General features: G+C 40.7%; 1 protein-coding gene across 1 annotated transcript in view; it reads right to left on the bottom strand.

Annotated features, from left to right (window-relative positions):
- Positions 1–17,063, bottom strand: part of Slc9c2 (solute carrier family 9, member C2 (putative)) — a 54,656-nt gene that overhangs the window by 30,627 nt on the left and 6,966 nt on the right. Inside the window, exons 3-10 of the mRNA XM_013015524.1 lie at positions 14,655–14,820; positions 13,052–13,168; positions 11,697–11,858; positions 8,347–8,446; positions 4,807–4,950; positions 4,167–4,335; positions 1,731–1,812; positions 523–686 (exon numbers count right to left, since the gene is read on the bottom strand). Of these exons, the coding sequence (XP_012870978.1) occupies positions 523–686; positions 1,731–1,812; positions 4,167–4,335; positions 4,807–4,950; positions 8,347–8,446; positions 11,697–11,858; positions 13,052–13,168; positions 14,655–14,820 (1,104 nt within the window). The remainder of the gene's footprint in view (positions 1–522; positions 687–1,730; positions 1,813–4,166; positions 4,336–4,806; positions 4,951–8,346; positions 8,447–11,696; positions 11,859–13,051; positions 13,169–14,654; positions 14,821–17,063) is intronic.

The raw sequence follows: 17,063 nt of genomic DNA, 5'->3' as shown, positions 1-17,063 counted from the left end.
CGATTGACAGTTACACAATCAGCCAGTCAATATAAACTTCCAGTCTCCTGGCATTCGACAAATAAGGCTGATCACCATAATCCTCTCTGTCTCTGTCTCTATCTCTCCTTCTCTCCCTCCCTCCCTTTCGTTCTCTCTCTCCCTCTCTCTGTGCTTGTCACGGACACTGTCCATGAGCTTCTTCTGCTCAAGGCTAGTGCTGTACCACCTGAGTCACAGCTCCACTTCCAGCTTGGTTGTTGTTGTTGTTTATTGGAGATAAGAGTCTCACAGACTTTCCTGCTTGGGCTGGCTCAGATCTCCTGAGTAGCTAGGATCGCAGGCGTGAGAAACAGAGACAAGAGTTCAAAGAAATAATTTCATTGAACTAGCAAAGCTAATAAATAAGCCTCTCTGTTTTTATTTAGCAGAACCACAGTTTTGTGGGTTGTTGTTGTTGTTTTTAATATGAACTCAGGCAAAACAAGAAAGACCAAGGAAGGAAAGAAAGACTACAGATAGTTTAACCAAGTATCCACTCACAGGAATGTATTTAATCTTTGCTTTTCTTTCTACCACACTCCAATTCACATTTGTCAAAAGTTTTTCTGTCTTAAATAACGTTATCGTGTTCTGGATGATCTCCTGGATGTGCTGGATGGCGTTTTCCATGGCCATTTGTCTTGGTAGAGTAATAGCACATAGACCTGTGGGAAAGAAAAGCAAGGGTCTGAGCAGAACTCTGGCTCCAGCTCCCGGCTCTCTCAGGCTAATCTGGGTTTTCCCTACAGAATGTGTCTACTTGTGATTTTATTATAAACAAGTCAACTTTCCTTTTTTTTTTTTTTTGCAGTTGTGGGGCTTGAACTCTGGGCTTGGGCACTGTCCCTCAGATCTTCAGCTCAAGCAAGTGCTCTACCACTTGAGCCACAGTGCCACTTCTGGTTTTCTAGTGGTTTATTGGAGATAAGAGTCTCTCAGTCTTTCTTGCCCAGGCTGGCTTTGAACCTCTATCCTCAGCTCACAGATTCCTGAGTAGCTAGGATTACAGGCGTGAGCCATGGGCGCCCGGCTATCCTTTCAGATTTTTAAACTGTTCCCATTCACGATATTATTGTGGTTATAGAGAAATATCAGGCTCAGGTTCCTTTTAGGACTAAGTCATTGTGTCAGAGCCTGGGGATTGACTCCCAATATCCAGTCTTCCCTTCCTTTCATCAACAGAATCTCAGTGTTCTGGGTAAGCATATAGACAACTGAAGAAATATCATATGGGCCATATGGGCCCATATAATCAAGTCCCAGATAATGGAATATGGGTGGAATATGTAAGTTCTGAATTGTCCCGTTCAAAGGAAGCTGCTTAGGCTCCATCCCCAATATCTCTTTTTTAGTTCACTGGATTGTAGACATGGTGGCATTAAGCAGTCTTCTACCTTGCAGACAAGAAAAATATCTTAGGGAATGGAGGAACAACAAAAGACAAAGAACCTGAGCCTTTGGACAGTCTAAGATAACAGAACTATCCCTCTCTTCCAGACTTTTCAAAGAAGTGAAGTCCTAAGTCTCACTTCATTTCCCTTGAACTAGCTGAACCAATATCCCAATTGGCACAGCATCTATATATAATGAGTGAATAAGAATAAATGATTTCTCAGTCCCTTGAACTCCATAAGAGTTGTGTGAACCCCAACAGCAACCTAGTTGTATTTTTCCTCCATAGTTAATTACTGAATGTGTATACACCTTACCTAATGTTCTAGCTGACTCGATCATCATGTATGAGTTTATTCCCATAGTCAATAATGTTATTACTTGCACATAGAATAAAATCTGAAAACAAGGCATACAAATGGTTAGAATCAAAATAATAAGCAGGCATTGTTCATACCAACAAAATTCTACCCCGACCAACATATATATGTATATATAACCCTGTCTCTGATAAGTTGAAGCAAAAGGCTATTTTATGAATACTGACTGAACATATTATCCTGGAACAGAAACTGTCAATCTGAGCAAGGAAAAAAAATGATCATGCGATTCTGAGAGGAAGATACTGAGAAAAGAACTTTCCAGATTTTCCAGCAACAGTCATGTGAGGCTAGCAAGGAAGCCAGCCCAGACAGAGCTGTGGAGCCTGTGGAGCCATACGCAGGACAGAACTGTCGCCTGTCACCAGTGTGTATCATGGTTTTACAAAGGGCCCTGATGGAGCAGACAGGATGGGTTTGAGGGATCCGAAGAGGCACCACACACAAGAAAACCATATGAAAACAACATGGTCCTATTTGCCATATGGTTTCAGGTCAGTTTTCAGTGTCCTCCACTGAAAAATGGAATAAATAGCAATATCTTCTCCAGTGTCCCCACATAGACAAGTTCTTCTTCTGTTGCTCAAGGCTAGTGCTCTACTACTTTCAGCCACAGTGCCTCTTCCAATTTTCTGGTTAATTGGAGATAAAAGTCTCAAGGACTTTCCTCACAAGGCTGGCTTTGAACTGTGATCCTCAGATCTCAGCCTCCTGAGTAGCAAAACCACAGGCTTATTTGAACTTCAAATTAACTCCAACCAGGACCCACAGCCATAAATCTTAATAAAAGAGGTAGGAGGTATGTGATATTCCATCAAGAAAAGGCAATGTTCCTCTTTGGAGAGTTCTTTCCCGATCCTGCTACATGCGAAGCTGTTTCTTTGATTTCTCCACATGCAAGAAGAAGAGGTTGATAGTTGTTCCCCAAAAAAGATAATGTATTAAACAAATGCTATCCTCCTTTGGCCTTCTGGGACAGGAGCAAAGTAGTCAAGAAGGGAATCTGTTGGACGGTAAATCAGATAGTACCTGGATATCTGGACATCTACATCCAGATTCCCCGGGAAGTGTGAAGATAAGTGACAGTATATATTATGCAGGTAGTTTTCTCCCTCCCACTGGGGCAGGTTTTAGATTCATCTGACTGGAAAGTTGCAAAAAGCTAGTCTGGGGAATTTCTAGCAACTTCTCTACACAATACTGTCACAAATGATGGGTAAGTCCCAAAGCCTGGGGTTGTAACTCAGTGGTAAAGTGCTTGCTTAGCAGATGCAAGGCTCTGGGTTTAATCGTGTACACTATGAAAACGGACAAATGATGAGGGGCTCTAACACTGCCAGCAGGTGCACTGGGCTCTGTAGCTCTTGCCTGGAGTGTTAGTACCACACAAGCTTCATGACTAGACAATCCAGAAACCTACCAGCTAGCTCAGGAGGTAGAGGCTTCAAGAAACAAGTTGGAATTTTGTTAGGGGACGAAGGGTAGGTTTTTTTCCATGGACCACTTAGAAAATGTTTTAATGATCCCTGAAATCATAAATATAACAAAATCCTTGTGATAGGATGTAACAACTTACAAAAATTCCTCTTCCGTTGGCACAGTAAACTAGCATTTCCATTTTTTTTTTTTGGCCGGTCATGGGGCTTGAACTCTGGGCCTGGGTGCTGTCCCTCAGCTCTTCAGCTCAAGGCTAGCACTCTACCACTGGAGCCACAGCGCCACTTCAGGCTTTTTCTGCTTATGTGGTGCTAAGGAATCGAACCCAGGGCCTCATGCTTGCAAGACATGCACTCTACCGCTGAGCCACCTTCCCAACCCCAGCATTTCCATTTTTGTTCTAACAGCTATACAATTTGGAATGCTCTCCATAAAGATTATTTTTTTATGCCTCCTGACAGCTATTGAAACCTTGCATCCCTGTGCTCAATAAATAATATTGATTTATTCAACAATGAATATTGAATAAATCAATATATTCAGCAATCTTCATTGTTGAATAAATCAATATTATTTATTGTTGAATAAATTTGTTGAATAAATAATGTTTATCGAGCATTTATGAAATGTCAGGTATTTTACTAAATGTCATCTTAATCTTCAACAGGGAACTGAGCAGCAGCAAAGGTAAAAATTTTCCCAAGGTGAAGGCAAGGGTAGAAGCCACATCCGTCTTACATCACTATCCATAACTACTCTATTACCTGGTCCCCTTCATGCTGTCAACACAGATAAACCTTTTTCTGAGTTCCAATCTACTTCAAAGAACGCATTTTTTAAATCGAGGCCAAAAGTGGTTAGCTTTATTATTGGATGTGGTGACACATGCCACAAAATGAGCAAAGATGAACCATCATGACACCTTCTTTTCCCTACCATATGTGGTGCCTCTTCTTTGTGTTCAGCCAGATTATAAATATCAGGAGCCAAGAGTAAGCTGAAAATTCCTCTGATTCCAGACCAGGTGAGAACGACTCCCCACCGCCAATTATACTCATAACTTGAGTGTATCAAAATCGGGCTCACTAAGATAATAGTAAGCCACCTGTGGGCAGACAAACATTAAAAATAAATAAACCAAGCCGATGTGTTAATCATTATTGAGACAATGCACTCGGTGCTAAATTTCATATTAAAATTTTCAAGCAAGACAAGGCATTGCATCAGTGTTCATTGATGTCATTCCAACTTTCCAGTGAATGAAATCTACTGGCTACATTTTGTGTAAGACCTAAAAATTAATGTTAGAGCTGGACGCTGTTTTCTTGCTAGCTACTCAGGAGGCTGAGATCTGAGGATTACAGTTCTAAGCCAGCCCAAGTAGGAATGTCGGTTAGACTCTTATTTTCAATTACACACCCCAAAAGCCATAAATGGAGCTCAAGTGGGACAGTATTAGCCTTAAGCACAAAAGCTTGGGGGCAGTGCCCAAGCCTTGAGTTCAAGCCCCAGGACCAGCACAAAAAACCCAACATACAAAAAAAGCTGTGTAAAACAAATGTTTACATATAATTACCTGACAAATATCACTGTTACAAACAAGATGAAAACGAAAGCTACAGTGTAAAATCTAAAATACTTGATTTCTCCACATCCAACCACAATGCCAAAGAAAGTATATATTAAATGTTCATATACAGATGAAAACATTGTTAGGAACCTGAGATGAAGAAAAAGAAATTGACATTTTAAGTAATGTATTTTTAACTATTTTTTTCATATAAAAGCATTTGTAGCTGGCTCACATCTGTAATCCTAACTACTCAGGAGGCTGAGAGCTGAGAATGGCAGGTCAAAGCCAGCTGGGTCTGGGAAATGCGTAAGACTCTTATCTCTAACTAACCACCAGAAAAACTGGAAGTGGAGCTGTGGCCCAAAGTGGTAGTGTGCTAGCCTTGCGCAGAAAGAGCTCAAAAACAGCACCCAACCCCCGAGCTCGAGCCCCATAACCAACAAGTTAAAAATTATTTGTGCTATAGCTATCATTATTGTCTCTTGAAGGCCCCTGCCTTCCGTGAGCTTACAGTTAACAGGAAAATGTATTTTTTGGTTTTGATTTCACAGAATCTACCTCATGATCCTCATCACATCAAACCCATGGGCTGCCTTTCCTAACAGAATAGCAAGTGCAAAGTAAGCAAATAAAGACCTCTTCAAGCTGGTGACTTACCAACTTCTCTGGAATTTCCAGGCACCTTATCAACTGTCTAATCTGTCCAACTAATCCCAAGCTGGGGTGACAGCTGATTAATTTTGTGTAATAGATATATGACCACCCAATACCCTGCTGTACGTCACGTTGCATAGTCTCTCCAGTCTGCTAGCTCGTTGATAGTATTCCTAAATCTAACTCGAATCTCATCATTCTCCAGGAAGACATCCTAAACAGGCTAACTGGATGGGGTCCTCTGGCATCTGTCTTGCTGTCTGCACCACTCCCATTCGCCCCGCCTCCCAGAGCAGCAGGAGAATGCACTGGAAACTTCTAGATTGGTTTCTAAGAATCTGTATACCCAGCCCAGGAACACAGTGGCCATGGTAGGGGCCAAAGTCTGGGCAGGGTGCATGTTCTGTTCTGTCTGGTTCTGGGTGCTAGCCTGTGTGAGTCAACCTGACTTCAAGAAGATCCTAAGTTGCACCTCCTCTCAATTTCCCATCTGTGACTTTCTCCTGCGGCTTCTCTGCCCCATAGACTAGTCTCCCTATGAGTGAGCTCTAAGATCTGCACCTAGAAACACTAAGAGGCCTCATTTTAGCTACAGTTAAGCAGTGTTCTCTGATCCAGCCTTAACCCAGACAAGTACAGCACGATTCTCCAGGTGTTTCCTATCTCTTGCTGCAACTCACTGTCAACTCTGACAGGGAATGGACCTGAATGGGGGCGGGGGGGCGGGGCGCAATCCAACGCTCACTCCTTAACTTTCAGATGTCATGGAAAAACCAATGAGTTAAAATGCTTTTTAAAAAATCTTTCCACAAGACACAAAAAAGCCCTGCATTTTCCCATATCTATCCTTAGTAAGTCATACGTATGTGTATGCCATTTAACAATGAGCATATTCTGAAAAGTGCCTTGTTCCCATACATCCAAAACTAAAAGGCAATATCCAAACCACAGCACACATTAAGAAAGGATTGGTGGAATGTGTGAAGGGGTAAACAATGAATAAGATCATTAACACTGATGCGAATCAGAGGAAAATGTCTTGTGCAAATCCAACCATCTATTTCACAAAATAGTTGTTATTCCCAAACTTGTACATTGTTAAAAATCTGTTGTGGGCTTGAACTCTGGGCCTGCTCACTTTCCTCGAGCTCTCTCACTCAAGGCTAGCACTCTGCCACTTTGAGCCACCGCTCCACTTGTGATTTTCTGGTGGTTAATTGGAGATAAGAGCCTCACCCACTTTTTTGCCTGGGCTGACTTTGAACTGTGATTCTCAGATCTCAGTCACCTGAGCAGCTACAATTACAGGTGTGAGCCACCAGCGCCTGGCCCACATTTCTAAATTTTAAAACCCAATAAAGCAGTATTCACATACACACTAAGCTATGATAGTTATAGGTATCAATTTTGTTCTATTTTTTAAGTTTTACCCATGTAGGACCATCTTCTATCACTGGAATATCACAAAAGAAAGGAATTAGTAATTATCAAAAAAGTCAGAAGGACATAATTTCAGGGCAATATTAGTATTTTATACTAAATAAATTTTCATAAGAAAAGTTAGGATTGTTTTTATCAGTTCAAATGTTTGCTTTTATCTGATGTATTTCTACACTAGATTGTGATTTGATGTCCACTGATTCTGAAATTATTCTGAAATTTGTCATGAAAAGCCTAACATTTTTTATCTAAGAGACAGGCAATGGTTTTACCCTTTCTGAAGCTTTTCTTTCTTTTTTTTGTGTGTGGGGGGGAGGGGGTCCGTCGTGGGGCCTGCACTCTGGGTCTGGGCGCTGTCCCTCAGCTCTTCAGCTCAAGGCTAGCGCTCTACCACTTGAGCCACAGCGCCACTTCCGGCTTTTTTCTTTTTGCTTATGTGGTGCTGAGGAATCGAACCCAAGGCCTCATGCATGCAAGGCAAGTGCTCTACCACTGAGCCACCTTCCCAGCCCCAAGCTTTTCTTATATTATGTTAAATGCTGTCCTATATTATGGTACTATTAATTATTTCCATAACTTAGCAACTTAAATAATTTAGTTAAAGAAATAAAAGGAAAGGCATTTATCTTTTAAATTCACAATTCAAAGTATAACTCTAGTCAAAGGTTTTCTAATAACAACAACAAAAACCTGAGTCACTGTAACTTTCCTCATAAAAGCAATAGCAATTAATGTTGTTATTTGTTGGTACCTTAAGTTCTTTACAAATGTAACTGAAAGAAAAATTGAAAATGTAAAGGTAAATATTAATGTGAGTTTTGTGGAGGAAAATAAGCCATGCTCAAAAAGCCAGATAGCCTATTCTATGCATGTAAACTAGCTCTGTGATGGTTGATGCTGATGCTGATGCTGATGATGCTGATGATGCTGATGCTGATACTGATAGGACATGAGTGCTAAAGGAGGAAGAGCCTGTGAGAAGAGAGTAAGGGGGAAGAGGAAGGAGGGGTTACGAGGAGTAGCGAGGAGGATGAAAGTATGTTACACGCATGTGCATTTGTTGTTTATGAAGACAGAATAATAAATATACATGTATACTCAAAAACAGCTTTCAGCCGGGCGCTGGTGGCTCACGCCTGTCATCCTAGCTACTCAGGAGGCTGAGATCTGAGGATCGCGGTTCAAAGCCAGCCCAGGCAGGAGAGACCGTGAGACTCCTATCTCCAATAAACCACTAGAAAACCGGAAGTGGTGCTGTAGCTCAAGTGGTAGAGCGCTCGCCTTGAGCTGAAGAGCTGAGGGACAGCGCCCAGGCCCAGAGTTCAAGCCCCACGACCGACAAAAAAAAAAAAAAAACAGCTTTCAAAAGAACATTTTATTGGCATTCACAAAGGCAGGCCTCTCCGAAGTACTAAATACCAATTATACCATACAGAACAGGAAACTTACTTAGTAATTATGAACTCCATCTTCGGTTTAAAGCTTAAGGAATCTAAATTCAGTCCCACAGTGACCAAAGCAACGATGCCTGACATTCCAAGAAGTTCCACTGAGGAGAGGGGGGGAAAAATGAATAAAATTAAATATATTTCAGCATGCACCTTATAGTACTTTATTTTGAGTGAGGAATTGGTGCGAAACTGGAGAGTAGTACTTCCTCCTTAGAAAGTTGTTCCAGGAGATTGGCCTGTAACCCAGGGACCAGCACATTTTCTATCAGGGGACAGACGGTGAACAGCCAGTCTTTGGGGCTGGTATGTCACCTGTCACCACCACCTTACTTAATTGTTGTGGTGCAAAACCAGTTATAGATAAAATGTCCAATGAGACTATTCATAGACACTAGAATTTGGAAATCGTGTGTCACAAGACATTGTTCTTTTGTTGTGTTTTCTAAGCCATTTTAGAATGAATGTAAAAGCTATTTTTGACTAACAGTCCATGTAAAAACTAAGCAGACTTGGCCTAGTTTGACAAGCCTACATTATCACTGAGGATAAGGCTTCTGGAAAAATAACTTTTGTAGTCTCTGCTCTGCACTTCAGGGACTTACACTACACATGACCCAAACTCAGGGCTGACTACAGTCCAGAAACCCCCTTCGCTTTTGCCTGAAACCGTCATTCATTGGGCTGGAAATACACGTGTAAGTGCAGTTCTGAGGCAGGAAAAAATGTCGGAATACAAAGCATATCAAGTCTTCATATAGAGTATTGTCAACAGCAAAAAGGAAAGGGAGAAAAAGAGCATGAAAGGTTAGACAACAAAGAACTTTGGAACAGATGAGTGGTTGCTTTTGGCATGCCACCTGCCCTTCCTCCCCTGTATCCTGTCATCTATAAAATAGCTGTAAAAATTAGCTGTCATTGTCAAAATTAAGTCAGATACAATGAACACAGTTTGACAAGTTTGTGCAACAATGGCTAAAATGACCATCATGGTGATGCTATGAGTTCTTTTTATCTGTTCACTTTATTGTGTAGCAATTCTTCCTCCTAATGCTTAGTACTTATCCATATTGTTTATGAAAGAAGATTTTGTCATTCATTTATCTTGGCACTTACATTCACTTTAGACTTCTTTTTATCTACTTCTTTAAAGTGAATTTCATTTAAATAACCAGTGACAGTAAAATCAGTAGTGCTAGAGCCTGTGTTTATAGGAACAGTAGCTCTCAAAATCTTATTTTTAATTCTTTATAATTAGTAGATCCTAGGTTTTAAATACATTTTTGGTGAACTCTTTATATATTTATTTTTGCTGCACCATAAAGACAAGAGCTCTACCATTTGAGTCACTGCCCAGTCTTTTGGCAAACATCTGCTTTGAACTGAGCTGAACTGATTAAGCTTTTGAGTGGCATAGCCAACTGAGCATACAGAATTGTATGTCAGTACCAGGAACCTTCTAATGTGGAAAGATGTGAGCAAAGACCCTAAGGAATCCCATTCTTCCCCCTCTGCCTTCAACTCACACCCATTTGCATCTGCCCATGAGCATGACAAGAGCCTCCATTTCTAGAAAGAGAGGGGAGAGCAAAAACTGTTGACTGACTGCTCTGCGTTGAACCCACTGGTGTGCTAGAAAATGCTTACTATCAACTCTCTGGGGATTGGTGGTATCTTCCTATATCCACAGTGTAACGGTTACCACCATGACCTATTTCTAGCTACCAACATGAGGCCACTTGAATAAAGGTGGAAGGAGATACCTATGATCAAGTGCAAACCCCTAAAAGCTGTTTCCATCGCGCCGGCAATAAGCCAGTCACGCCACTCACATGACCTCATTAATGCCTACCAGGCCCTCTATTAATTAGGTACTATAATAACACTGAAGAAACTGAAGCTTAGAGAGATTAAATAATTTTCAAAGGACACTAAACTGATCCAATGTGGAGCTGGGATTTGAACACAAATCTGCCTAACCCCAGAGCCCTTTCAAAGGTGAATGTTAGTTTATTCAACCAACAAGTCCTAAATTGCTATCAGGCTCATTGCAAACCATGAGGAGAGGAGAGAACAAGTAGAATAATGAGTAAGAGGCAGCCTCCACCTGGAGGAACTGTCTGCTGAGAAGTAGAAAGACTACATGAAAGCTTTCTTGGCCAGGAGTCAAGTAAGTTGCAAATTGGCAAGACTGATTTTCCATTCAAGCCTGGCATCAGTTCAACTCAATCAGAACCTTAGGAGAAGGGCAGAGGAAATAACATGCTCCGTGAGAAGGGCAGGTTTAGACTCCGAGCACCACAGAGAAAAATTGTAAAAAAAGAGAGAAATTCTGTGTGTGGGTTGCAGGATTTACTTCTATCAAATTTAAAAGGAATTACAAGTTAACATCAGAAAACAGTAAAACTGAAAACTGAGGGGGGGGGCAGACAGGCAGGCAACTAAATTAAAACTTCTTTGTCAAGATTTAAGGCATCATAAATGCTTCACAAAAGATAAGTAGAAATGCATAAAGTCAAAAGAAATGAAAGATCAGTGAACGTTCTCTATAATTTTGCTGATTCAAGAAGCAACCCGCCCCTAGATAGCAGTTTAGATGTCGAGGGAAAGCAGGGGTTTTCCATAACTGGAGGTGGAAAGAGAAGTTATCCCTTGATACCTGAGATCTTTCATGAGTAAAAGTTGCTCTCCTAAGTAAGATGCGATCAAAAGGAGAAGAGGATCACTTGCACATAGTTATTATGGCTCTTAGAAGCTGGCTATCTCAGCCTGGCCAGTAAATACTTCAATCCCCAGTTTAACAGGACTAAAGTAGGTGATGATGGTTCATCAGGGCTCTTGCTCCTCTTACACATATATATAATCTATATCTATATCTCCTTTCTCTCCTCCTTTCCTGCCTCCCATGCACAGGAAAAGGCCACTATTTCAGCATCATCCTTGTTCACTGCTCATAGAATTAAAGGCTGGTAAGGAAAAGACCTTAGGAGATCTCTCTGAACGTTCTCATTTTACAGATTGGGTGTGGGGGGAGTGTTTATAGTCAGAGCTGAGATGAACTCCATGTTGATTCCTCTTCTAGGGAACTGTCAGTGAGTACTGATGAGATCAAAGAAAAGAGTAATCACAGAGATGAGAGCAGAGTAGAAGAGTCAGGGAGCTACCATAAAGAAACCAAGGGGTGCCAGAAAAGACTGAGAGGCCACAGCAGTGTATTCTGACAAGACACAGGGGAGGCTCCAGAAAGGCAACGCTGTTGGGAAGAAGTGAATGTAGTCAGTAGAAGGACATAGTCCAGATGTGTACAAATATGCTTGGAGAGCAGCATTTTTGTCTTTGTCCCTGTCTTACCAATGTAGAAAGTCATGTACACCATGGAAAAGCAGAGGATGACATTGGTGAGTGTGTTGCTGAAAAGGTCTGTCAATATACACTGGATGACCCTGGCACAGCAGTATCCACAGATGATGCTCCCGACGATGTCCAAGGCGAGTCCCATGACGACATGTAACTCTAAAAAAGAAAGAGGAAAGAGAAAGTAGAAAACAAGGAAGGGAGCTATAACTTTCTTTTTCTTTCTTTCTTTGGAGAGGCAGTACCAGGACTTGAACTCAGAACCTCGTGTTCTTGCTTAGTTTTGCATTTGAAGCTGACACTCTTATCACTTGAGGCACACCTTTACTTGGATTTTTGCTAGTTACCTGAAGATCAGAGATTCTCGGATCTCTCTGCCTCGCCTGGCTTTCAACCATGATCCTCAGATCTTAGCCTCCTGAGTAGCTAGGATTACAGGTAGGTGAGCCACCAGCACCTGGCTGGGCTCTTTTATTGATGGCATTTTGTGTGGCTTACCAGATGACAGCGTTCCCAGCTGGGTACGAGGACTCTCTTGGGATAACTTTTCTCTTTGGTCTGCAACTTGAGGTTTACTTGGCCAGGGAGGGAAGATTCAAATGTTTTCAGGAAGCAGACAAAGAGCATATATGTGAAATCAAATGTGAAAGCCAGGTGACAGATTGAAGAGAGAATATCCAAGCAAAAAAGCATCCACGGTTGGCTTGATCGCTCAGTGGTAGAGCTTGTAGCTAGCATGGTTGAGGCCCTGATTTGATCCCTAGCATAAAATTTAAAAAGACAATCAAATTCAATTTTTTTTTCAAGAAATCAGTTTGTGGCCTTTCTCCCCAGCCCAGGGGGCTTTTGGGAAATAGATTTTAAAACATCATCAGTCACAGTAACTGGAGGCTACTTAAGCATCGGGATAGTCCAATGTGAGTGCTGAGGGAACTCAGATTACAGGTGTGAGCCATGGGGCCCAGCTATATCTTCTTTATCTTCTAATAGTATGTCTGGAAATCTAACAAAGCAACACATTCAACTGGCTCAAATCTAAGACCACATCAATTCTTAAAATCCACTCACTGAGATCCAGATTGATTCAGGAAAGAGGAAAATCTAAGCCAGATGATGCAATTGTGCATGCACGTACACACGCATATATGTACACTGAGGGACATGAAATCATTTTTTTAAACTCGTTTGCCTTTTAGTATCCAAGTAAACATAAGTTGTATTTGCTCTCTTATTACCTGATATTCTAATTAGTCCAAGAGTAAAGTATAGAAAGGCAGTAAGGACATCGTCAATGCAGCTTAATTTCAATAACAATGATTTTAGAAAACATATCAACCAAAGTATGTTCTTACCTCTAAACATGGAAGTATGCAATGAGTAGCCCCGAAAAATTCCAAAAAAGATGGCTGTGACACTACAGATGATCAACGATTCTCCTCTGATGATATCAATATACATTTTAGAAATACCTGGAAAAGGAAATACAAAATGTAATTAAAGGTGGTACATGAAAATGGTATATTTGGACATGAAGCTGAAAGGAAGGGGAAGGGCACGGTGGGGAAGGGAAGGAAGGAGAGAAAAGAGAAGAGGAAGGGAGAGGAGGGAGGGGAAGAAGAAGACAGTCATGACAGGGATAGGTTTGTAAGACGATCATAATCACCATGGCTGGCTTTTTCATTTCTACATTGTACCTTCTGAAAATTCAGAGGCAAAGGGATAAAGCAGTAGCACTTTAAGTACCTATGGCCTCAGTCCCTGAGTGATCCAATCAAGGTGAGCTAATAGAAATGGGGTTAGGGAACAGAACATCACCACCAAAAGTGTCCAAGGCTGCCGATGTTGTTCCAGCTATAGGTAAAATGGGTATAAATGCAGGCGTGAGTTTGGATCTTTCATACTCATTCATAGGGCAATATATTTCCTCTAAATAAAACCCGTACCTTACAGTTGGTTAGAAAAAATGTTTCGGAGTCAAAAAAAAAAACAAACAGAAACCATAGCATGCAGCCACTTCGTGAATTTATTGCAGTGTGGAATGAAATGCAGCGATAGAAGAATATCTCAGGTAAACTCATCCCTCGCTCCACCCTAACCAAAAGATGAGAAACGGACAAAACCACAAACTCTGTTGGGAATAATCTTTTCTCGAATACGTATAATTTGAGAATAAGACTATTTTCTTACCTTTCTTTTCTTTGAAGTAAAAAACAACAACCCTACAACTTACCCAACCTTGGCTCCTCAAATAATGGTAGCAGTTCCAAGGAGCATTTTCAAGAAAAGGCTCATTGAAGGGATTTTGATTTTCTCTCTGTGTGGGTAAATGGAGCCCTAACTTTACTTTGTAGCTTTAGCTTTTCTTTGTAAAGTCTTTACTTTGTAGCTCAGCATTTAGTGACACAGACTATGAATACAAGTTTCTGTCACCTTCTAGAAGAGTTACAATGCTCCTCTTGGAAACTGTGTGTGTGTGTGTGTGTGTGTGTGTGTGTGTGTGCACATGACAGTGAGTGAGAGCACACATGCACCAGATCTTGTGCTCTCATTTGACTTTTTCACTTTTATCTGGTATACTACCACTTAAGCCACATCTCCAGCTTTTTGCTTCATAATTGCAGCTAAGAGTCTCTCAAATTTGTCTGCCAGGACTGATTCTGACCCACAGCTCCCAGATTTCAGCCTCCTATGTGTTTAGGATTATAAGCATGAGCCACCAGCACCCTACTTGAAAACATCCTTTAAGGTTATAATTGACTCTATCTCACATCCTCATCTGTTCTGCCTTCTACAGATCATTAAGTCCTTTAACCTCAAGGGGAAAAAAGCACAGATTTCTACTCTGCCACATGTAAAACTTCTGTGAGAAAAGTATCACCCAAACCATGTATTCCCCCACAAAACATAATAACGTACTCCCTTATCTCCAAGGTAAGAAAAATAAATCGGACATACCAATAGTTTTCATTGTGTTCACAGAATGAATAGGATCTGTAATGCCCAGGGTGATGCTAAAGAATAAGCAACACTGTATATCCCATGATTCCTTATTGAATTTCAAAACCACATATCCAATTACGATGAATGCTGTGCAAAAGCTTATCAACGCAGTTAACAGGACCTAGGAGCCAAGTCAAAACACAGCATTAGATTCGACAGCATGACTGCATTTACTTACATCCTGAGAATCACGTTTTTGTATCTATTTCTACTTTCTTGGGTTTTTTGGTTGTTGTTGTTGTTTGGTTTGGTTTTTTTGTCGGTTGTGGGGCTTGGACTCTGGCCTGGGTGTGGTCCCTGTGGTCTTCAGCTCAAGGCTAGCGCTCTATCACTTGAGCCACAGCACTACTTCCAGTTTTCTGCTGGTTAATTGCAGATAAGAGTCTCCTGGGGACTTTCCTGCCCGGTCTGGCTTTGAAAGGCTATTCTCAGATCTCAGCCTTCTGAGTGGCTAGGATTTACAGACCTGAGCCACTGGCGCCCAGCTACTTTCTTGGTTTTCATTGACATATAACAGTTGTACATATTCATGGAGTACAAAGCATACAGTATGTAGTCATCAAATTCAGGGCAATTAGCTGTCACTTAAAATGCATGGTTTCTTTCTGTGAAAACATACAAAATCCTCTGTTCTCTTCTGAAATACGGATATTGAATTCCTTTTTCTTTTTGGTTATTACTGGAACATAGGATAGCTCTATTTTTAAGTTCTCTGAAACCTTCTTACTGTTTTCCCTAATAGTTGTAATTATTTGCATTCCTACCAACCATGTGTTAAAAACCTTCCTTTTTCTACACCCTCATGAGCATTTATTTTTATCTTTTTAGAAAATGTTTTAATATAGTATTTTAATACTATTATAACACTACACTCAAATATAATGTGCTAACATGGATTAATATTCTAATTTAACATTAAAGCACAAATCTAACCCTCAGTCCAATCTAATATTCTAAGGCTACAAACCCTTCAACACATCATCTTTTATAGCATACTAATATGCTACAAAAGACACTGCTACAACATTCCAATCTAGGCTACTCACATAATAAAACATTTCTCTATTATTTGTATGCAAGTCTAACACAACACCATAAAATAATTGTCTAAGTAATTACTTTAATATCAGGGGTTTTTAATCTTTTTATATTAATATTCTAAAGGAAATAAGATGTTATTTCATTGTGGTTTTGACTCCTATTTCCTTGATGATAGTGTTGTTTTGATTTGGGGTTGTTTTTTGTTTTTTGTTTTTTGGCCATCTGTGTATCTCCTTTTGTAAAATGTCTATTCAGGTACTTTGGCTCATTGTTAATAGGACTGATATTGGGGGAAGGGGCTGCTTGAATTTGTAGTAGAAGTCTGCTAGACTGAACTGCAAAGCAATATTAGTGAAGAGTTAGAATAAGAAGATATCATAATTAACAAAACAATCTACTGAACAAATTTAAATTCCCTGTACTCAAAACTTTGAGAACACACATTTCTTGCAAGAGAAAAAGCAGGGAACTTTCAAAAACTAACTGATCGTGGAGAAGACCGGAGAGTAAATCTCCACAAGTCACAGGACTGGCTATACAAACTACAGTGTCTGATTACAATCTGATAGGAGGCACAATAAAAATGAGCCAGGTGTGTGTGTGTGTGTGTGTGTATGTGTGTGTGTGTCTTGAACTCAGGGCCTCAGTCTTGTGTAGCTTTTTTTGCCCATTGTTGGCACTTGACCACTTGAGCCACACTTCTGGCTTTTTGCTACTTAATTATAGATTAAATTCTCTTGTGCTTTTCTGCTTGAGCTGGCTTTGAACCAGGATCCTCAGATCTCAGCCTCCAGAGTGGCTAGGTTACAGGTATGAGCCATTGGCTTAAAATTCTTTAAATTCCTAATGTATAAAATTGAAAAAAAATAAATTTACAATTGATTACAACTGCTGGGTTTCACCCTTCAATATCTACTCTGGAGGTGGAGATTGGGAGGACTGAGGTTCAAAGCCAGCCCAGGCGTAAACATAAAACCCCATCTATATATCAATAGCTTGATACAATGGCATGCACCTCTCATCCTAGGTCGAAATCAGAGAGATAGCAGTTCAAGGCTAGCCCAGACATAGCTCAATCAATAGCTGGACACAGTGGCACACCTATGTCATTTAACTACATGGAGATACAAACAGGCAGATCATAACCCAGGCCAGCCTAGGCAAACACTGAAGACACTATTCAAAACGTACTGAAAGGGGCTGGGAAGGTGGCTCAGTGGTATAGCGCTTGCCTTGCATGCATGAAGCCCTGGGTTCAATTCCTCAGCACCACATAAGCAAAAAGAAAAAAGCCAGAAGTGGCGCTGTGGCTCAAGTGGTAGA

The sequence above is a fragment of the Dipodomys ordii genome, unplaced genomic scaffold (genome assembly GCF_000151885.1).
Source record: "Dipodomys ordii isolate 6190 unplaced genomic scaffold, Dord_2.0 Scaffold27, whole genome shotgun sequence".
Taxonomy (NCBI): Eukaryota; Metazoa; Chordata; class Mammalia; order Rodentia; family Heteromyidae; genus Dipodomys; species Dipodomys ordii.
This window is presented reverse-complemented; position numbering and strand designations above follow the sequence as displayed.